General features: G+C 56.0%; 1 protein-coding gene across 1 annotated transcript; it reads right to left on the bottom strand.

The window, feature by feature from the left end:
• Positions 1-1,431: 1,431 nt before the first annotated feature.
• On the bottom strand, positions 1,432-11,168 carry GPR68 (G protein-coupled receptor 68). The gene is made up of 2 exons (XM_012660003.1): positions 10,959-11,168; positions 1,432-3,303 (listed from the first exon to the last, which is right to left on the bottom strand). Exon 2 carries the CDS (start codon positions 3,202-3,204, stop codon positions 2,095-2,097), a length of 1,110 nt encoding a protein of 369 aa, XP_012515457.1. The 5' UTR covers positions 3,205-3,303; positions 10,959-11,168; the 3' UTR covers positions 1,432-2,094.
• Between the last annotated feature and the right edge of the window lie 6,360 nt (positions 11,169-17,528).

The following is a 17,528-nucleotide window of genomic DNA, read 5'->3' as shown; positions in this document are numbered from 1 at the left end:
AACAGAGGGAAACACTGGAATGAGGCGGCGTGGAGGGTTCAACCAACGCCACTGGCCCGGTAAGATCCTGGGCTGGGGAGGAGTGGGCTCTTCCTGGCTGTGTGGCCATTTCTGCCACCTTCAAATCTGGTCACTTCCTCGTCCAGGAAGGAGAAGAGAACCCCCCCAGGTCATTGGAGGCCCTCCACAAGGTTCTGGGCAGGGGCTGCCCAAAGTGAAGTATAGCCCTGGGACCACAGTAACCACGCCTCCCTGGGGCACATCCAGTCTGGGCTGCCTGCCTCTGGGCACCCCTGATGAACGGGTTAAGAGACACAGGGTAAAGGATCAACCTCTTGGAGGTTGGGGAGAAGAAGGGAAGGGAGATTGAGGAGGGGGTTCTGCCTGGCCCCCTTTGGCAGATTCCAGAAATGTTCCAATGTGCCAACTTCTACTCCCTGCCACTGGATCCGCCCCAGGAGTAAGCCCACCTAGTCTCTTGGTTCTGAGGAACTCGAATCCCTGGCCTTTGAGGGCAAGCCCTGGGAAGTGAGGGCTGGCCCCAGCCCACTGAGCAGAAAGTCTGCAGGGCTAGCATTTCTGTGGAAGTGGGCAGGTCTCCTGGAGCGGCGGGCAGTTCTCTTGGTCCTTGGCATGGTCACGAGAGCAGGGGCCGTGCCTGGCATGTTGCAGAGGCAACAATAGGAAGAGGCCAAAGGACCCCATAGCCTCTCCCTGCCACTCTCCAGAGACCTTCAGAGGGACAGCGCTCAGGGGCAGGAAGCTTTGTTGCAAAACTGAACAGGAGAGAGCCCTGTGCGTGTGTGTGTTGGGGAGTGGGAGGGATACCTCAACATGGTCAGGCACGAAGTTGCAGGAGAGATGAGCCTCTACCCAGCCTTTCAGGACAGAACAAAAGATGGCACACATACCCAATGTCACTCTCCAGGTGGTTGAGGTGGGATATCCAGCAGCAGAGCAGAGATGGAGAACAGAGGCCACCTCTTCTCCTTGTCACGGGAGCTATTTAAACCAGAGCAGACTTAACCCCAGGCCTTTGGCTGAGAGTTGCCAGAGGGTGCACCTCTGTTGTGTTTGCTCTGTTGTAGCTGAGAACTCGGGGAGAACATCGTGCTCCTCTCTGAGACTGTTAGACACTCCATAGCGGGTGTGGAAGGGGACAGGGTGGAGGGGATGGGGTACTGCGGTCACAGGGTCCTAGCCTCAGGGTCTTGGCACACAGCTGTCGTGGAGACTGTGGCGCTTTAACCATAAACACACACACTCTCCCCCACCCCCACCCACCCCAGGCTTCCAGGTCTGGCCCTTCTGGGAAACAGAAATCTAATTAGGAGGAATCTGTGTCAGGCACTTGCTTAAAGACACACTGGCTTCAGGCTCCTGTCCTCACACTTGAGCTTCAGTGCTGACTTTTTAAGGAGCACAGGCATCTCCCCAGGGAGCCCTGGGGAGCCCTGGGGTTTGTTTTCCATCAGCCTTCAGGCTGGGGATCTGCTCAGCCTCCTGTGAAACCGTGATGTGGCTGGAGCTAGAGTCCTCCTCTGTCCGTCACACCCTCACTGTCCTTGCTCCCACTCCCAGCGCCCCAGACGCCCCCCACCTTCCTTCTGCCCATCTAATCTTCCCTTCCCACCCTGTGTGGGGCGGGGCTCCAGTGTTCATGATAACAGCACAGCTTCATGTGTCCCATCATCGGGTAACAGCGGTGCATTTGGACAGGTATCATCTGTGACGATGACAACGGCCTTGGAAGGCCCTGGCAGGTGGACACCCAGATGCCCGCCTCACCTCCCGATCCCCACCCCATGTCCCCCCACTCCACAACCCCTTCACAGCTCTTTGAAAACCTCCCGGAAGCTACAGCTCAGTCTTCCTCCCCCAAGGAGCCCCAGCCTGGCTGCATCCAACTGGCCAAGAGGACACCCATGAGCCCGAAGGGCTTATTCCCCTCCATAGACCAGGGCCCATCCTTCCCTCCTGCACAAAGAGGCACCTGTGCCTGGGAAAGCGGGGGGCAGCTGGCCAGCAAGCTCAGGGCCTGGGCCAGCAGCTGCAGGCTCAGGCCTCCCCTGGCCCCAGCATGGGGGACCCAGGCTAGGCTGAGCCACCCATGGGGGACCCCCCTCCTGCAGGCGAGCCGGTGTGGAGCTTAGTTAACAGCTCGGGCTCCTCGCCCTGGGCTCCGCTCTTTCCCGAGGCCTCGGGGGCGCCCAGCGGGTAGGCCTCCCGGGCCCGGCCGGTCCTGGAGCAGGTGAGGAAGGCCAGGCAGGCCCCGCGGAGGCGAGCCAAGTCCCTGTGGGTGGTCTCGCTGACGAAGCAGTACAGCACGGGGTCGGCCACGCAGTTGAAGCTGGTGAGCAGCAGCGAGAAGTGGTAGGCGTTGAAGACGCCCTTGGCGAAGTCGCAGCTGGCCTCCCAGAGGCTGCGCACCAGCAGCAGCACGTGGTAGGGCAGGAAGCAGGCCAGGAAGATGACCACGGTGCTGAGCACCAGCCGCTGGATCTGGTCCTTGCGGCTCTTCTGGGTGCCGTGGCTCCGGCGCACGGCCCTCAGGATGCCCTGGTAGGAGGCCAGCAGCAGGCAGATGGGGAAGAGGAAGCCCACCAGGAAGCGGTAGTAGTTGATGCCGCGCTGCCATGCCTCTATGGGGTAGTGCTCGAAGCAGACGCGGTGCTGGTTCCCGTCCTCGATGACCTCCTTGTGCATGAGGAAGTAGACGCTGGTCAGCAGCTCCTTGGTCCAGATGACGGCGCTGACCCCCATGGCCGCCTTCAGGGTCCGGAACTGGTGGAAGCGGAAGGGGTGGGCCACGGCCAGGTAGCGGTCGATGGAGATGCAGCAGAGGAAGCCCACGCTGATGTAGATGTTCTCGTAGAGGAGGATGCCGCACACCTGGCAGGACAGGTCCCCGTGCGACCAGTTGTCGTGCTGCAGCACGTACTGCAGCCAGAAGGGGAGCGAGCAGATGTAGAAGAGGTCGGCCACCGTCAGGTTGCACAGGTACACGCCCAGCTCGTTGCGGGCCTTGATCTGCAGGTAGCCAAAGTAGAGGGACAGGCAGTTGGCTGGGAAGCCCACCACCAGCACCGTGACATAGACCACCGGGGCCAGCGTCTGGTGGATGGTGTGGTCAATGGTGCAGCTCGAGGAGTTGTCTGCAGTGCTGTTCCCCATCTTTGGGCCTGAAGGGGCCTCCGCTCTCATGGGCTGTGGGACTGGGCCGGTCCCTCCACCGCCATCCCGTCTGTAGAAAGTGCTTCGAGCGCTACCAAGGGCTGGGCATCACTGGCGGGGGGTGAGCCCCTGAAAGCCAAAGGCAGGAGAGCCTTAGAATAATAGTAGCCTCCACCTACATAGCATCTACCGTGTGCCAGGCATTGTCCCAAATCCTCACTCATTTCGTTTAGAAGGAGAGGTAGCAGCCAACCAACTCCAGCTCAACTAGAATATCTGAAGGCGTCACCATAGCAGGACCTGAAACATGATTTGCGCCTCCCCGTCCCCTTCCCTGGCTCCCCTTATTCACTCTCTGTCCCTTATTTATTTTCCTGGTCCCTTGGTGCTGCATGTAGGGCCAGGGGTTCTCAGGACCATGAGCCCATCCTGAGCCCAGCTCCCCAAGGGAGGCCCAAGGCAAAGATTAATTCCACACGCGACAGTGACGGCACCAGCTGCCCTCGTCCCCAGCAGTAAGCGTCACCCACATTCACTCCACTCCAACGGATGAATTAGTCCGTTAACACTGGGGCCACAGCCCCCCCTGCCGCCTCTCCAGGCAGCATCAGAGGAGGCCCAACCTCATCCACACCCTTCTGCGCTCTGGCAAGAAACAGCCCAGCTTCCCGCAGGCACCACCGGGCTCTGGGTGCCCATCAGCGAACGCCACCTCTCCTCTCCTGCATGGAGCCGCGGGAAGGCTGTGGACCAGGGCCCAGGTGAGTCTGCGTGAGCCACTTACCTTGTCTGAGCCTCAGTTTCCTCACCTATAAAAGGGAAATACAAACATCCCTGCCCTCGGAGGTCAGGATCGGGGCCACGGGGACTGACGGGTGTGAAAAAGTGCATGGGGGCGGTACAGGGTGGTGACCCTACTCAAATAGCGAGACGGTCCTGCTGCTGAGAATTTCACGAAGAGCATGCCAGATGCACAAACAAGTTACACAAGACAGAATAAAATGATTTGTCGTAAGCCTACTTTATAAATTAGTAAATCAAGATGGAAAGCCTGAGCTGCTCTATTGATTTAACTCCTCTCTCTCAGACGAAAAACCTCTCTGTATCGAAATCAGCGTCTTGCAACCCTTTGTTCATGATCACTACTTTAAGGAGCCTTTTTAGACATTTTTTCCCCTAACCGCTCCCTCCCCAACCCTGACGAAATGTTAATATCACAGATCTACTGCTTCTGTACTGTGGTCCTTTGGAGGGTGACAAATCACTGTAATATCTAAAACTTTTCTCACCCCACCCCAGCCCAGAACGGATTTTCACCCCTGCTGGGAATGCACTGTCGGTGTGGTTGCAAATCCTGAGCAAGCGGGTCTAAATGGAGATGTTTCTCAGTATCGGCAGAACCTCCTGCCCTGTGCACTCTCTTGACCAGAGTCAAGTGGCGACTCAGGGACCCAGAAGGGAGACCTCTCGGAGTCTATGACAAATGTCTCATCAGGCCGCTAGCCACAGCCTCTCCCTCCACAGCCTCCCTCCTGCCCTGGCCTTGCCCGGTGGCCTCCAGAGCCAGGGAAGCGGGCACGGCGTGCTGGGAAGGGACTTGGAGACATCCACCCAGCAGTTCCGGTCCTGGAGTTCACGGTGGATAAATTTGAGGAGTTTCCCTGAAATCACACGCTCAATCTTGTAGATAGAGATGTCTGTGCACTTGTCCCAGGAAAAGGGACCGTAGCTTTTGTGAGTGTCTCTGAAATGGGCAAGAGATGGGTCTGGTCCAAAGCCGCACCCCTCTCACCTGGACTCGAACTTCCTGTAGCTCCCTCCAAAGCACCCCCCGCAGCCACAGCCCCACACCCCCACACCAAGCTCTCCCCCAGGTTCTCCACCCCCGGCTCTCCTCTCTGCCTCAGCTCTGTCCCACACCGGTCCCCACCCGGCTCTCCCACCCGGGCCCTCATCGCGCGGGGCAGCCACAGCAATCTCTCTGCAGTGCAAACCAGGCCCTCCTCTTCCTTGCTTCAAACCCTCGGAGACAGCTGCTTATCACACCTGGAGTAAAATCCAAACTCCTCGCCACGCCTACAAGGCCCAGCATGATCTGGCTCCAGCTCCCCCAGCCCTGCCTGCCACGACCTCACGCAGCCACACTGGCCAGCTCTCCGTGCCTCAGTCACCCGACCTCGGTCCTGCCTTAGGCCTTTGCTGTCAGCCACGGCCTCTTCCTCTCTGCCGCTGCCCCACCCCCAACACAGCATCGCTTCTTTTCCTGCCAGATCTCAGCTGAAATGGTATCTCCTCGGGAGGCCTCCCCTGCCCACCCCGCCTAAAGCAGCGTCCCTGGCCCCCATCACATCGCCCTACGTGAGATCGCGCTGCAGAGCTCCTATAGTCATCTGGTATTTTTCCTGTTCGTGTCTTTGTCTGCTCGTGGACAGTGGAGGTCTGTCTCCTCCACTGCAACGTAATTCCACCGGGGCACAGGCCTCGTCCGCCTGTTCGCTGCTGTCTCCCCCGCAGCTTGAACAGTGCCCGAAACATGACAGGCCCTCAGTTAATACTTCGTGAATGAGGAGTGAATGGCGCTTCTCATTTTCCAGGTGAGGACACTGAGCTTCCAAAGGGGAAATGACTTGCCCAAAGCCAGCCTAAGGAGGGAAGCGTCAGCGTAGAAACCAGGTCTCTTTGCTGCACACCCCAGCTCCCTGCCACCTGCAGTCCCCGCCTGAGACTCACCTCCTAACCTCTCAGTTCCCAGGAGACATAGTCTCCCGGTCAGTCTCACCTCCCCTGTCCTCTCCAGGGCACTGGCCTGGAATCTCAGGGATGGCGGTGTTTCTTACTGTTTTTATTGTGGTAAAACACATGTAATATAAAATTTACCATTCTGACCATCTTTAAGTATGCAGTTTGGTGGCATTAAGTACATTCGCGCTGTTGTGCAACCATCACCACCTTCCGTCTCCAGAACTCCTTTCATCTTGCAAAATCAAAACTCTGTACCCATTAAATAATAATGTCCCTAACAACCCAGTCCCTAACAACCACCATGCTATTGTACTTTCCGTCTTTAGGACTCTGACCACTCTAGGTACTTTGTATGAATGGACTCATACAGTATGTGTGCTTTCTTCAAGATTCATCCATGTTCTAGCGTGTGTCAGAATTTCTTGCCTTTTGAAGGCTGAATAATATTCTATCATATGCACACGCTAACTGTATGTATCCCTTAGTCGGTGGACATCTGGGTTGTTTCCACCTTTTGGTTATTGTGAATACTGCTGCAGGGAACATGGCAGGGCAAAGATCTGCTCAAGTTCCCACTTTCAATTCTTTTGGGTAAAACCCAGAATTGGAATTGCTAGATCACATGGTAATTCTATTTTTAATTTTTTGAGGAACCACCGTACCGTTTTCCATGGTGGCTGCACCATGTCACATTTCCACCAGCAGTGCACAGGGTGTTTTCAGTCCTGTTTGTTTGTTGACGGCGAGAGGAAGGGGAGCAGACGCAGCTGAGGCCTGTGACCTCGAAACTCCGCGCACAGCCCGGCGCGTCAGACTTCGGCCACTCGCCCTCCTCTTGCCGGCTCCCCGGTCCCTGAATTCCAAGCGCACCCATGTGGGGCCAAACGCTTCGCCAGCTTACACGTGAGGAGGTCCCCAACTGTCCCCTACCCAGGCCAGTTCCCGTTTCTGAATTTACTTCAGTTTTCTGCAATCCACATAAAATCCACTCGCACAAAGAAAATCTATTCACAAGCACTGGCTCCCAGACTCCCCCCAAGGCTCCACCAACACAGGGTAAATGAAGCCACTGTGAAAACACGACCCATGAGGTCTTGGACGTTTGTTGCGAGTCACCAGGCCTGAAGCCCACTGCTTACCGGTGGTGGGGGTCCATGTGGGGGTGGGGGCGGGCGACGGTTTGGAGCTTCCTCTTCCCTAGGCCAGCAATAACCTAATTCTGGCAACCAAAGTCAGAAATAGTCACGTTTGCAGAGCAAAGAGGAAACATTTACCATGTTTAGATTAAAGCACCACATACGTTCGTTTCGCAGCAAAAAATAGGTTTTGGTGTTCTAGAACAGTGGTTCCTCAACTTAGGTGCATCAGAATCGCCCGGAGGATTTGAGACGGATTGCTGAGCCCCACCTCCAGAGTTTCAGACTCCCCAAATCAGAGGTAGGGCTCAAGAATTTACATTCAAACAAGCTGCTGGCCCTTGGGGCACACTCTGAGTAGCAAGGTACTGGGGGGGGTCTAGAAGATCTAGGGTTCAGCTCCTGAACACATGTCCTACACGAACTTCCAAGGCAGGGAGCAGAGGTGGCTGGAAGGGGAACTTCAGACCCAGCAGAACCTTGTGGGCAGAATCAGAACACAGCCCTTGGGTGAGCTCCAGACTGATTCAGGCTCTCAAGAGATAGTGGCTGAGGCCGGGCGCGGTGGCTCGTGTCTGTAATCCTAGCACTCTAGGAGGCCGAGGCAGGAGGATCACTTGAGCTCAGGAGTTTGAGGCCAGCCTGAGCAAGAGTGAGACCCCTTCTCTACAATAAATAGAAAAATTAGCCAGGCATGGTGGCATGTGCCTGTAGTCCCACCTTCTCGCGAGGCTGAGGCAGGAGGGTAGCTTGAGCCCAGGAGTTTGAGGTTGAGCTGGGCGGATGCCACTGTACTCTAGCTGGGGCGACAGAGCAAGAGTCTGTCTAAAAAAAAAAGAAAGAAGGAAATAGTGACCGAACCTGTGCGAGTACTGACACCTTTCATTTGCAGAATATCTCACAGTTTACAGAGCTTTTTAATTCTGTCCTCTTGTCCTGTCTTCACAAGAGCCCTGTTGTTGTCCCCATTTTAGAGACAAGGAGACTGAGGTTTGCTGAGATAAAGCAGCTTGTCCAACCCAGTACCTACCTGTAGCTTTCACTGGACAGGTGCCTGTGGAGCAGGCACATGCTCACTGTACCGGGCTGGACATGGGGGACTTGGAGATGAACAAGAAACGGCTCCCACCCTCAGGAACCCCCAAGCGCGCAAGACGGGAATGCCAGATGCATGGGTTACTACCACACGAGGCATGGGGCGGTGGGTGCCGCGGGTCTCTCTCCCACGCACTCTCTGTGGGATGGCATCTCCTACTCTCCGATGACTCCCAGGCCTCTCCCAGGCTGCAGGTCGACATAACCACCTTTGCCCCACCTCACGGGACATGCTCAGTGAGGCCCACGCCGGGTCTGTCATTTTCTTTGCTATTCCACTCTTGGAAGGGGCATCCCTCTGCCCGACTACTCGCGTGGGGTGGCGGGCCTTTGGGTGCCTCCCTCAGCTTCCTCTGCAGCGGTTGTAGATTACCAAGATCTACGATTTTCAACTCCTGAGTATTTCCCGCGTCTGCCTCCTCCTCTTCAGCCTCTCACCAGCCTCTAGACGGGTCTGGTGACGACTTTCTCCCCAGAGTCAGCACGACAGCCCCCCACCGGGCTTCTTGTCTCTGCCTCACTGCCCTCCCGTCACCCAGCCATCTTCCCGCCCGCCTGTCCATCCATCCGTCCAAGGAGTCATTCACATAACAAATACTCACTGAGTGTCCACTACAGGGGAGGCACTAGACACTGGCTCCTGGTGTCAAGTGGCTTTTAGTCTCACAGGGGAGGGGAGAAGATAAGTGAAACCAGTTCACAGGGAGCGCACAGGATTTTATGAGAGTTCACGGGAGGGGACCTAACCCTGTCAGGAAAGGCCTTCCTGAGCAGAGACAGTGACGCCAGGATCAGGACTGGGTGCTGCCCAGGCGGAGGGGAGCTTCTGCCTGTGGAGAGTGGGTGCAGCTGGCCAGATGCAGCAGGGAGAGAACAGGCGCCTTTGGGGAGAGGCCAGTAGCCTGGCACAACGGGATCTAGGTATGAGGTGGGCGCGGCCAGAGAGGAGACACAAGAAGCTGTAGAAACTGACAGAAGGGAGGTGAGGAACAGCCAGGGACAAATCTGAGATGTTTCTCAGTGCCTGGTCCTTAAAGGCTCTCAGAAATTATTTGTGAGATGGATGGATAGATGGGTAGAGTGGGGTGGTAGATGGATGGGTTGATGGGTGAGAGGTAGGTGGGTGAGTGAAGGGTGGACAGAAGGATGAATGGGTGGTGGGTAGGTGAGTGGGTGGGTGGGTGAGTGGATAGGAAGATGGTGGGAGGTTTGGGGGCTGGGTGCTGGGACAGTGGGGACGTCACGAATAGAAACAGGAAACTGAAGCAGGAGTATCACCGTGGCCTCCTCTCAGCTGGTCCCACTGGTCCAGGCCCTACTGTGGCCAGCTCTCCCTTCTGCCACTCCCTAAGGACGGGCACCCCCAGATGGAAGCTGCACCTTGACAGGAGAGTCCCTTCCATACCCGGTCTCCACAGGAACCTTGCTCCTCAAAAATCAAAGAACACAGTGGATGCAAAAGTGTCCTGTACATGGAAAACCGGGCATGCATGAAAGAATCAAGCCACATCTGTCGAGAGCCCTCCACGTGCCGGTCAGTCTCTGTACGTTCACTCTCTCAGCACCACTCTCCTTCCTCAGCTCCCATTTCACAGATGGAAAAAACTGAGGCTCGGAGAGGCGAACCAACATGCTCGGGACTCCACAGCTAGGACGTAGACTGGGCCACATTTTCCTCAATGTCACACTCTCTGTTTATCACAATCATCCCTGAACAATCACCCTCAATCCCCGAGCTCAGTCAAGCTCCAGTCCGCACAGATGCCACTGCAAGGGTCTCCAGGCTTGGCCCTGGGCTAGTCCCCTGCACTGGAGGATGCTCTCCCAGGCCATGTCTTTAACACCCATTGAGGAAAACTCACCCCGATGCACCCAGTCTGTGGTTTCTCAGGGTGGAGGGTGTTAGAGAAAAGAATTAAGAAATTCTTGATTAAGAATTAAGAAACTGAGAAAAACTACACACAGAGTGACCCAACACCTAAAAGCAAATCTTTAGACAAATACTAATCAGTGTAGAGGCCTCCGAGGACTTTAACGATCAAGAGAAATGAAGCCCCTACAGGAAGGAAAGGCCTCTCTGACGTAAGCTAGGAGTCTCTTGCACGTTCCAAGCCAGAAGGCGGAGGTGCCTCAATGCTAGATTTCAGCCGGCACATAAACAATAATCTAATTCGTCACCCTGCTCTTCCGTGTGGCGCACACCACGGCACGCACACAGACAGTTACTCACGGTGCTGGGGCTGCTCCCGGGAGCTCCAAGCCCACAGAGCCGGGGAGTGTCCTGTGGGCCCAGCTTCCCTTCCCTTTAGCTGGCCAGACCTCTCCCGGCTTCAGACCCGGCTATTTCATTTCCCAAAAGTACTTTTTTATTCCCCTCTGAGCTGGGGTAGAAATCAGGCTGCATTTTTCCTTAGTCCCCATCTTCCCCCCAGATAATAGCCTCACTCCAGCAAGACAGCGCAGACAACAGAATCTCATCTCCAACACCCTTGCAGCTGTTTCAAAGTTCAGTCCCACCTGGGCTCATGCAGACCCTGTGCGTCAGGTGGGGCTGGCATTGCTAAGCCATTTCACAGAGTCTGAAGCCCAGAGAGGCTAAGCCAGTTGCTCAACTTCACACAGTAAGTTTGGGGCAGGGGGGAATCAGAATCTAGAACCCAGGCGTCCAGGCACCAACTTGCTGCCTTTGAGCTCTTTGACCGTAGCAAGGAACACACTTTACATTGCAACCCTGCACACATAGACACACACACAGACACGCACACGCGTGCATCCATATAAAGAAACGAACTTCCCCAAAGCAATACTCACCCTAGTACTTGCCATGCACCCCGATATTTTCTGTTCTATTTCATTTTTTAAAACGCAGGTCACGAACTACTAAATTGATTTTCTGACCCACTAATGGGTCATAAATAACCAGGAGTTTGGAAATAGCTGGAGGGAGCCCCACCTGTTCCGCTCTCCTGAGCCTCCTGGGCCCCAGCAAGGCCGTGTGGTCTCTGCAGCCAGGTGCAGGCAGGAGTGGCAGCTCCGGGAATCAGGCTGGGAGTCCTCCGAGGGGGGAGTCTGGCACAGTCCTCCGTCCCAGCTGGGCTCTGCCCGCAAACCTCAAGCAGCCGGCTTCCTGCAGCCGGCCCCCAGCTCTCCCTCCGGTGATTTCCCGCAGACCCAGCCTCCCAGCTCCATCTAGAAAATCCCCAGCTGGAAGCTGCCCATTCCTGTGCTGAGGCAGAATCATGTGAACTCCAATCTGGTGTCAGGCTAGGCGGTTGCCGAGGAACCGCTCGCCAGCCAGAGGCGGCAGCCTGGGAGCTGCTCCCTCCACGCATCCTCCCTGCTTCCCACACCCCCAGAGTCCGTGGGCAGCCCTGCGGGGGATGGTAGAGCCTGAATGAGGGGCAGGGGCCCTCCGAACTGGGGGGATGCAGGAGGAGAGGGGTGTGCTGATGCTCTCAGTCAAACCACCTTTGTGCGCCTGCAGGGGAGCAGGAGAGGCAGGATGTTGAACCCCTGCCCCGGGGGTCCTCACCTGAGCCCCTCAGGCCTCTGTCCAGTAACTAGATTACACCGTGGTCACTGCTGTAATGTGGACACCGGCAAGAACAACAGGAAAACAGGCAAGGACAGGCGGAAGCTGCCCACATCTGGGTCAGTGGGTCTCCATCCTGGCCACGTGCATGAGAAAATACCTGGGGAGCGTATAAACAACAGCAATGCCAGGCCCTCCCCCAGACTGATTAAATCATGCTTTCTGGAGGTGAGGTGCCAGCATCAATGTTTTTCAAAGCTCCCTGGCCGATTGTAAAGTGCAGCGAGGGTGGGGAACCACCACGGGGTGAAGGCAGGCGGGACCCTGCCCTGCAGACCAACAGAGCCAGGGCAGTGGGGTCAAGCCTGCGGGCAGGAAGAAGGTAAGTATCTACGTTTTACACCGTCGATACCCACCGCAGGGACCAAGCACAGGGCTCGGCCTCACCGGGTCTTCTGGCTCTCAGCAGCGCTTACTGAACTCCCTCCCTGGGACACCCTCAGCACAGGGGCCGGAAAGGACCCCTGGAGGTTACGCAGCCCAGACTCCTGTAACTCAGGCCCAGAAGGGCAAAGGCTCCTGACCAGGGCTGACAGCTAAATGGTGACAGAGCTGCGACTGAAACTCCTGCCGACTTTAGCTGCCATGCGATTTTGGCTTAGCTACCTCCCTCCAACGTAGTCCCCTCCAAGATAGAATACGGTGCCGGAGCCAGGAAGCCAACAGACACCCTGTGTGGGTCTCACTGGGGCTGCGAGTTCTCCCTGCTCCACTGGGTGATCTGTGGGGCCCGTCTTCTCCACGAGTCCCCTGTCTGGGAACCATGTTGGTAGGGGTCCGAGAAAAGTCCACTTCTGTGGGGTCCGGGTCCTCTAAGCAAATGCTACCGCATAAACGGGCCTTTTAAAAACTGTCTCCTATGTCAGTTGCTTCTCATAGGCCTTAGGTTACAGGCAAAAGGCTGCAACTTGTTATAGTGCAATAATTTGCATTTAGACACAGATGCTATTTCTAAGTTGTAGAAATGTGGCTGGCTTTCCCTGATGTCGTATGGAAGGACTGGAGAGTTAGAACAGGATCAACTTAGTGGTGACTGCGTGGCCACCCCCCAGGACATACCCCACCAGAGAGAGCACCTCTGGCCCTCTCTAAGGGACAGCCCAGCCCAGCACAAACAGGCCGTTTATACTGTCGCCGTCTACACCTGCAGGAACCACTGATGGTACTGTGTTCCTCCCTCCCCCCAGCACCTTCTGGGACCAGCCCCTCTGCCAGCAGCATGCCCCACACCTCACCCGGAATAGGGCCACCTCCTCCTTCCCCACTGGACCCTTGGGATGCAGAATGAGGCGTGAAGCTTCCTTCGGATTTACTCAAATTGGCTAAGCCCCTGTGCTCTGTGAAGTGCCCACCTGGGGAGGGGAAAAAGAGCCCATGCTGCGTGCGTTTTACGCTGGTGCTGGGGTTTTGTCTTTAACCTAAACAGGAAGGGAGGACTAGAAGTAGCAGTGACACCAAGCAGAGGCCCCATAACCTCCACCCGCCTCGTAAACTTCTCCAAGTAAACCTACAACTAAGGAAAAGTAGTTTTATAATAGAAACGTAGCCTCAGGAACAGCCCCTGGCCCCCTCCTCCCATCCAGGCTTCCACCATTCAGCCCAAAGTGGCAGAATCTTGGGAGCGGCCACCGACCAGAGGATGAGAATGCCTGAGCCCCGTGGGGCGCCCCCACCCACTGTGCTCCTCCCGTCCTGGAAAGACATACTGGCCTAAACTGGGCCAGGCCTGCCACTTGCATTCATTTCCCACCCCTCCTCCCTCCATCTCCCTGTCCCCAGTGATGGCAGTTGTGAAGCACCATCCACCCCCTCTGGGATGGCAGCCCTGGAAGGTTGGCCTGAGCCCTGGACATCCTTATTGTGCCCCCAACATAAGCATCTGCTCCAGGCATCTGGGCAGGTAGACTTTTCTGAGCTTCTCTGGAGGCTGCTTTGAGGACAAGAGGGCCCAAGACCACAAGGCCTTCAGGCACCCCCGGCCTCCCAGAGATCCAGGCAGCCTAGGGGTCAGCACAGAGAAGATCCCAGGGCGTTCCCTTGGCTGGTGGCACCACGCAAGGCCTCCAGCACATGGCAGCAACCCCAAGGTCACTTGGGGGACAGTATGGGATAGAGGTTGAGAGCAGAGGCTCTGGGCCAGACCATGGAGGTCAAGTCCCCATGCTGCCCCTTTCTGGCTATGTGACCTTGAGAATCACACACCCTGCTGCCCAGGGGACTCCTGTGAGGATCAAAGGAGATGGGCCCAGCAAGTGCCTGGCACTTAGTACGCCCTTGAGGAGGTAGTGCAGATGCAGTGGTGGTGGTGGTGGTGATGATGACGATGATGATGACCATGGCGGCATCAGTCCTCAGGCTCGAAAGTCCTGCCCACCACCTGATCCACCCTAGACGGGGTGGAGAATGGGCAGGCCACCTTGGTGAGACATCTGTCACGGAGCACCACCTTATTCCCCATGAGGGAACTGGAGGTCACTCAAATTACTCTACTGATTTGAGGCTAGTTGGGGTAGCGGCCTTAGAGGCTCCGCAAGGGCTTTGACAAATACAAGAGGTGCCTGTAATCAGCCATCTGCAGTTTGACTGCGGGGACCTTTCCTGAAGTGTCTAGAAGGTGGTCCTGGTCTTCCACTTTAGCACACGCTGACACCCAAGGAGCCGATGCAAAGGTCACCAGGGCATCTGGGGGTGCTGCGTTGTTGCAGGTTCGAAAGGGGCCAGGCCTGAATTAAGAATGGCTCTGCAGGAAGCTTCAACAACCAGGAGGAGGGACGGCAGAGAACTTAGCAAACCGTTTGGCACCAGGGCCCTAGTGGGTTAGAGAAGAGCCGTCATCACCACTGCCTGAGCATGTCCTCTGAACCAGGTGTTGTGCTGAGTCCCTTCCAAACACTTTCTGGTTTTGTTTTTTTAATTTTTTCCCAAGGACAGGGTCTGGAGGAGTGCAGTGGCTATTCACAGGTGCCAGGATCGTGCACTACAGCCCTGAGCTCCTGGGCTCGCAGTCCTCCTGGCTCAGCCTCGCAAGTAGTTGGGACTGCAGGCACGTGCCACCACCTAACAACTTTGTTTCAACCCTCCCGTCAAGCCCACGTGGCAGGGATTATCCTTGTTTTATAAATGAGGCAAATGATACTCAAAAGCTACAGGACACCTGCCCAGGTCACACAGCCGGTAAACAGCAGAGCTCTGATTTGAACCTAGGGCAGTTTGACTCCAAAGACAGGGCTCTTGACCACTGTGTTAGTGTCCTATGGCTACTGTAACAAATTGCCACAAATTTAGTGGCTTGAGACAATCTTACAGTTCGCAAGGTCCAAAGTCTGACCTGGGCGAAAATTGAATTGTCTGCAAGGCTGCTTTCCCACGGGGCGCCTGGGGGAAATCTGTTTCCTTGCCTTTTCCAGCTTCTGGAGGCTTCCAGCGTTCCTTGCCTCGTGGCACCCGTCTCCAAAGCCAGCAGTGGTGGATTGAGTCCTTCTCACATCACATGGCTCTGGCCTCTGCTCCTGTCATCGCGTCACCTCTGACTCTGACCCTCCTGCCTCCCTCCTCCAGTTTTCAGGACTTTGTGATAACATTGCACAATCTCCTTACTTTAAAAAGGTCAGCTAATCGGCAACCTCGATTCCACCTGCTACCTTAATCCCCCTTCGCCACGTAAGGTGACATGGTCGCAGGCTCTGGGGGTTAGGAATCAGGCATCTTTGGGGGGATTATTCTGCCTCCCACATCCACCCCGTTATACTGAGACCCTGTACAGCAGCACTGGCCAAGTGTGCGCTCTCGTTAAAGTGCAGGAATCTCGTTAAAGAAGTGCAGCTTCCGGTGCAGCAGGTCTGCGGTGGGGCCTGAGATTCTGCACGTCTGACGGGCTCCCAGGCCTGAGCTGAGGCCCCCCTTTATCTCTCTGTGTCACAGCAGCTAGCACAGTGTTGTACCGTGTTTGGACTAAACAAATACTTGATAACTGCAGGAAGGGGCGTGGGGAGGAAGGAAGGAAGGAAGGAGGAAGAAAGGAAGGAAGGAAAGATATCTGGACAATGCCCTCCACTCCTACTGCAACCAGGACGAAGTCTAGTAAGAAGAGAGAAGAGAGCAATAAAGCCGAAGCCACAGGAACCAACCAGTCATGCATTGTGAGGGGGGCTGAGACTGAGTCCCTGTGCAGGGGAGGGCTTCGAGCTGTGCCCTGGGTTGGGGGCAGAAGGCTGAAGGGCGCAGGGAGGGAGGAGGCCCCCCGCAGGCCCTTGGCACACCCTGTGCTGTGAGGCCCCACTTGTGGCCCACCCTTTTCCCAGCCTCTGGTCCCCACCAAATGTCCCTTACCACCACCCCATACGCTTCTCCCCATTCCTCAGGGCAGTGTGTCTCGTGTGTCTCAGGTGAGCTTCGGGACACCTGGGTCAGTATCCCCCGGGTGCCTGTTAAATGCAGATTCCCAGGCCCTGCCCTGGACTCACTGAATCAGAGTCACTTAGGGATGAGATCCTAGAGGCTGTATTTTTAGCAATTCCCCGGGTTTTTCTGACACACACCAAAGCTGGAGAACAACTGTTTTAAGGCCCCACTCAGACACCACCTCATCCACACAGCCCCAGAGGGAGAGCCTGTCTCCCTCCAACGTGCGCCCACAGCATTAACTTGAACTTGATCCTTCCCTGGGTCCTTTTCAACTTCCCTGGCCAACTTGAGACTTCTGAACAGTGACGCCTTGTGTTTTATCAGAGGCTGCGAGAGAGCTGGGACCAGGGCTCCTCCCACGGAAAGAAGGTGGCTGGGGAGTTCCAAATGGCGAATGGGTGCTGAGCAAGGGGACACAGAGGGGGTCGGGGGATGCTCACGTGCCCTGAGCTGCCGCTACATGCGAAGCACTGTGCTTTCCATAGGTTGCCTTGATCGTCGTCACAACAACCTGCCAGGTAAATGCTGTCATCCCAGCTTCCCTGCTGAAGAGAACTTAGGGCTGCCCAAGGCCAAAGGTCACAGCTGGCAGTGGCAGCACTGGGCTTCAAGTCGAGGTCGGATTCGTTGTATTTTAACAATTACTCACGTAATGCACGGGAATTTGTATGATTATCTGTTGATGCCCATCTCCCCCTGTAGGCAGAAAGCTGCGTGAGGAAGGAGGAGCTGGGTCTGTTTTGTTCTCCCCTGGGGAAAGTGCACACCAAAGACATGCCAAACGTTGGGATGAATAAATGAATCTAAATTCCATTTCTTCCTGCAGCCTGCCTGGAAGGCCAGCGGGGCTGAAATGGAAGTGAGAAGCTAACCAACTGGGGAGACAGTCAGGATACGGATGAGGCAACAGGAAGAGGGTGGGTGTGGACTCTCAGGGCGTGGGTGGCCTCGGAGGGGATGCATGACCACAGAAGCCTGCTGTTGAAAGAGGGACTTCAGCCTGGAGAGTCTGTGCTCTGAAAGGGTCTGAGCTGCCCGGGCATCCTTCCTGTTTGAGGCCATGGCACAGACCACAGGCCTGGAGGTTGCCATGGCAACCCCTGGGTCTGCCACCCCCACCTGCTTCCTTAGTGCTCCAACCCATCAATTAATAGCCTAATAATGTATGACAACGGTCATTTCAAACACCCAGGCAGCAGCCCTCTTGAGAAACAAACAGACTTCTCCAGGGAATTGAGAGCTGCAGAGATGCTCGTTACACTCAACCCCGGGCCACCTGCTAAAATCTATTTTCCTGAATCCAGATTGCTCTCTTCCTGGCTTCTCTCTCTTGTTTTAAAGGCTTGGGGTTGACAGAGTGGAAGCCTCAGAGGTTCCAGGGAAAC

This window comes from Propithecus coquereli, unplaced genomic scaffold (assembly GCF_000956105.1).
Source record: "Propithecus coquereli isolate 6110/MARCELLA unplaced genomic scaffold, Pcoq_1.0 Scaffold646, whole genome shotgun sequence".
NCBI lineage: Eukaryota > Metazoa > Chordata > Mammalia > Primates > Indriidae > Propithecus > Propithecus coquereli.
This window is presented reverse-complemented; position numbering and strand designations above follow the sequence as displayed.

Coding starts and splice junctions, on each gene's coding strand:
- GPR68 (XM_012660003.1), bottom strand. CDS start 3,204: ATGAGAGCGGAGGCCCCTTCAGGCCCAAAGATGGGGAACAGCACTGCA.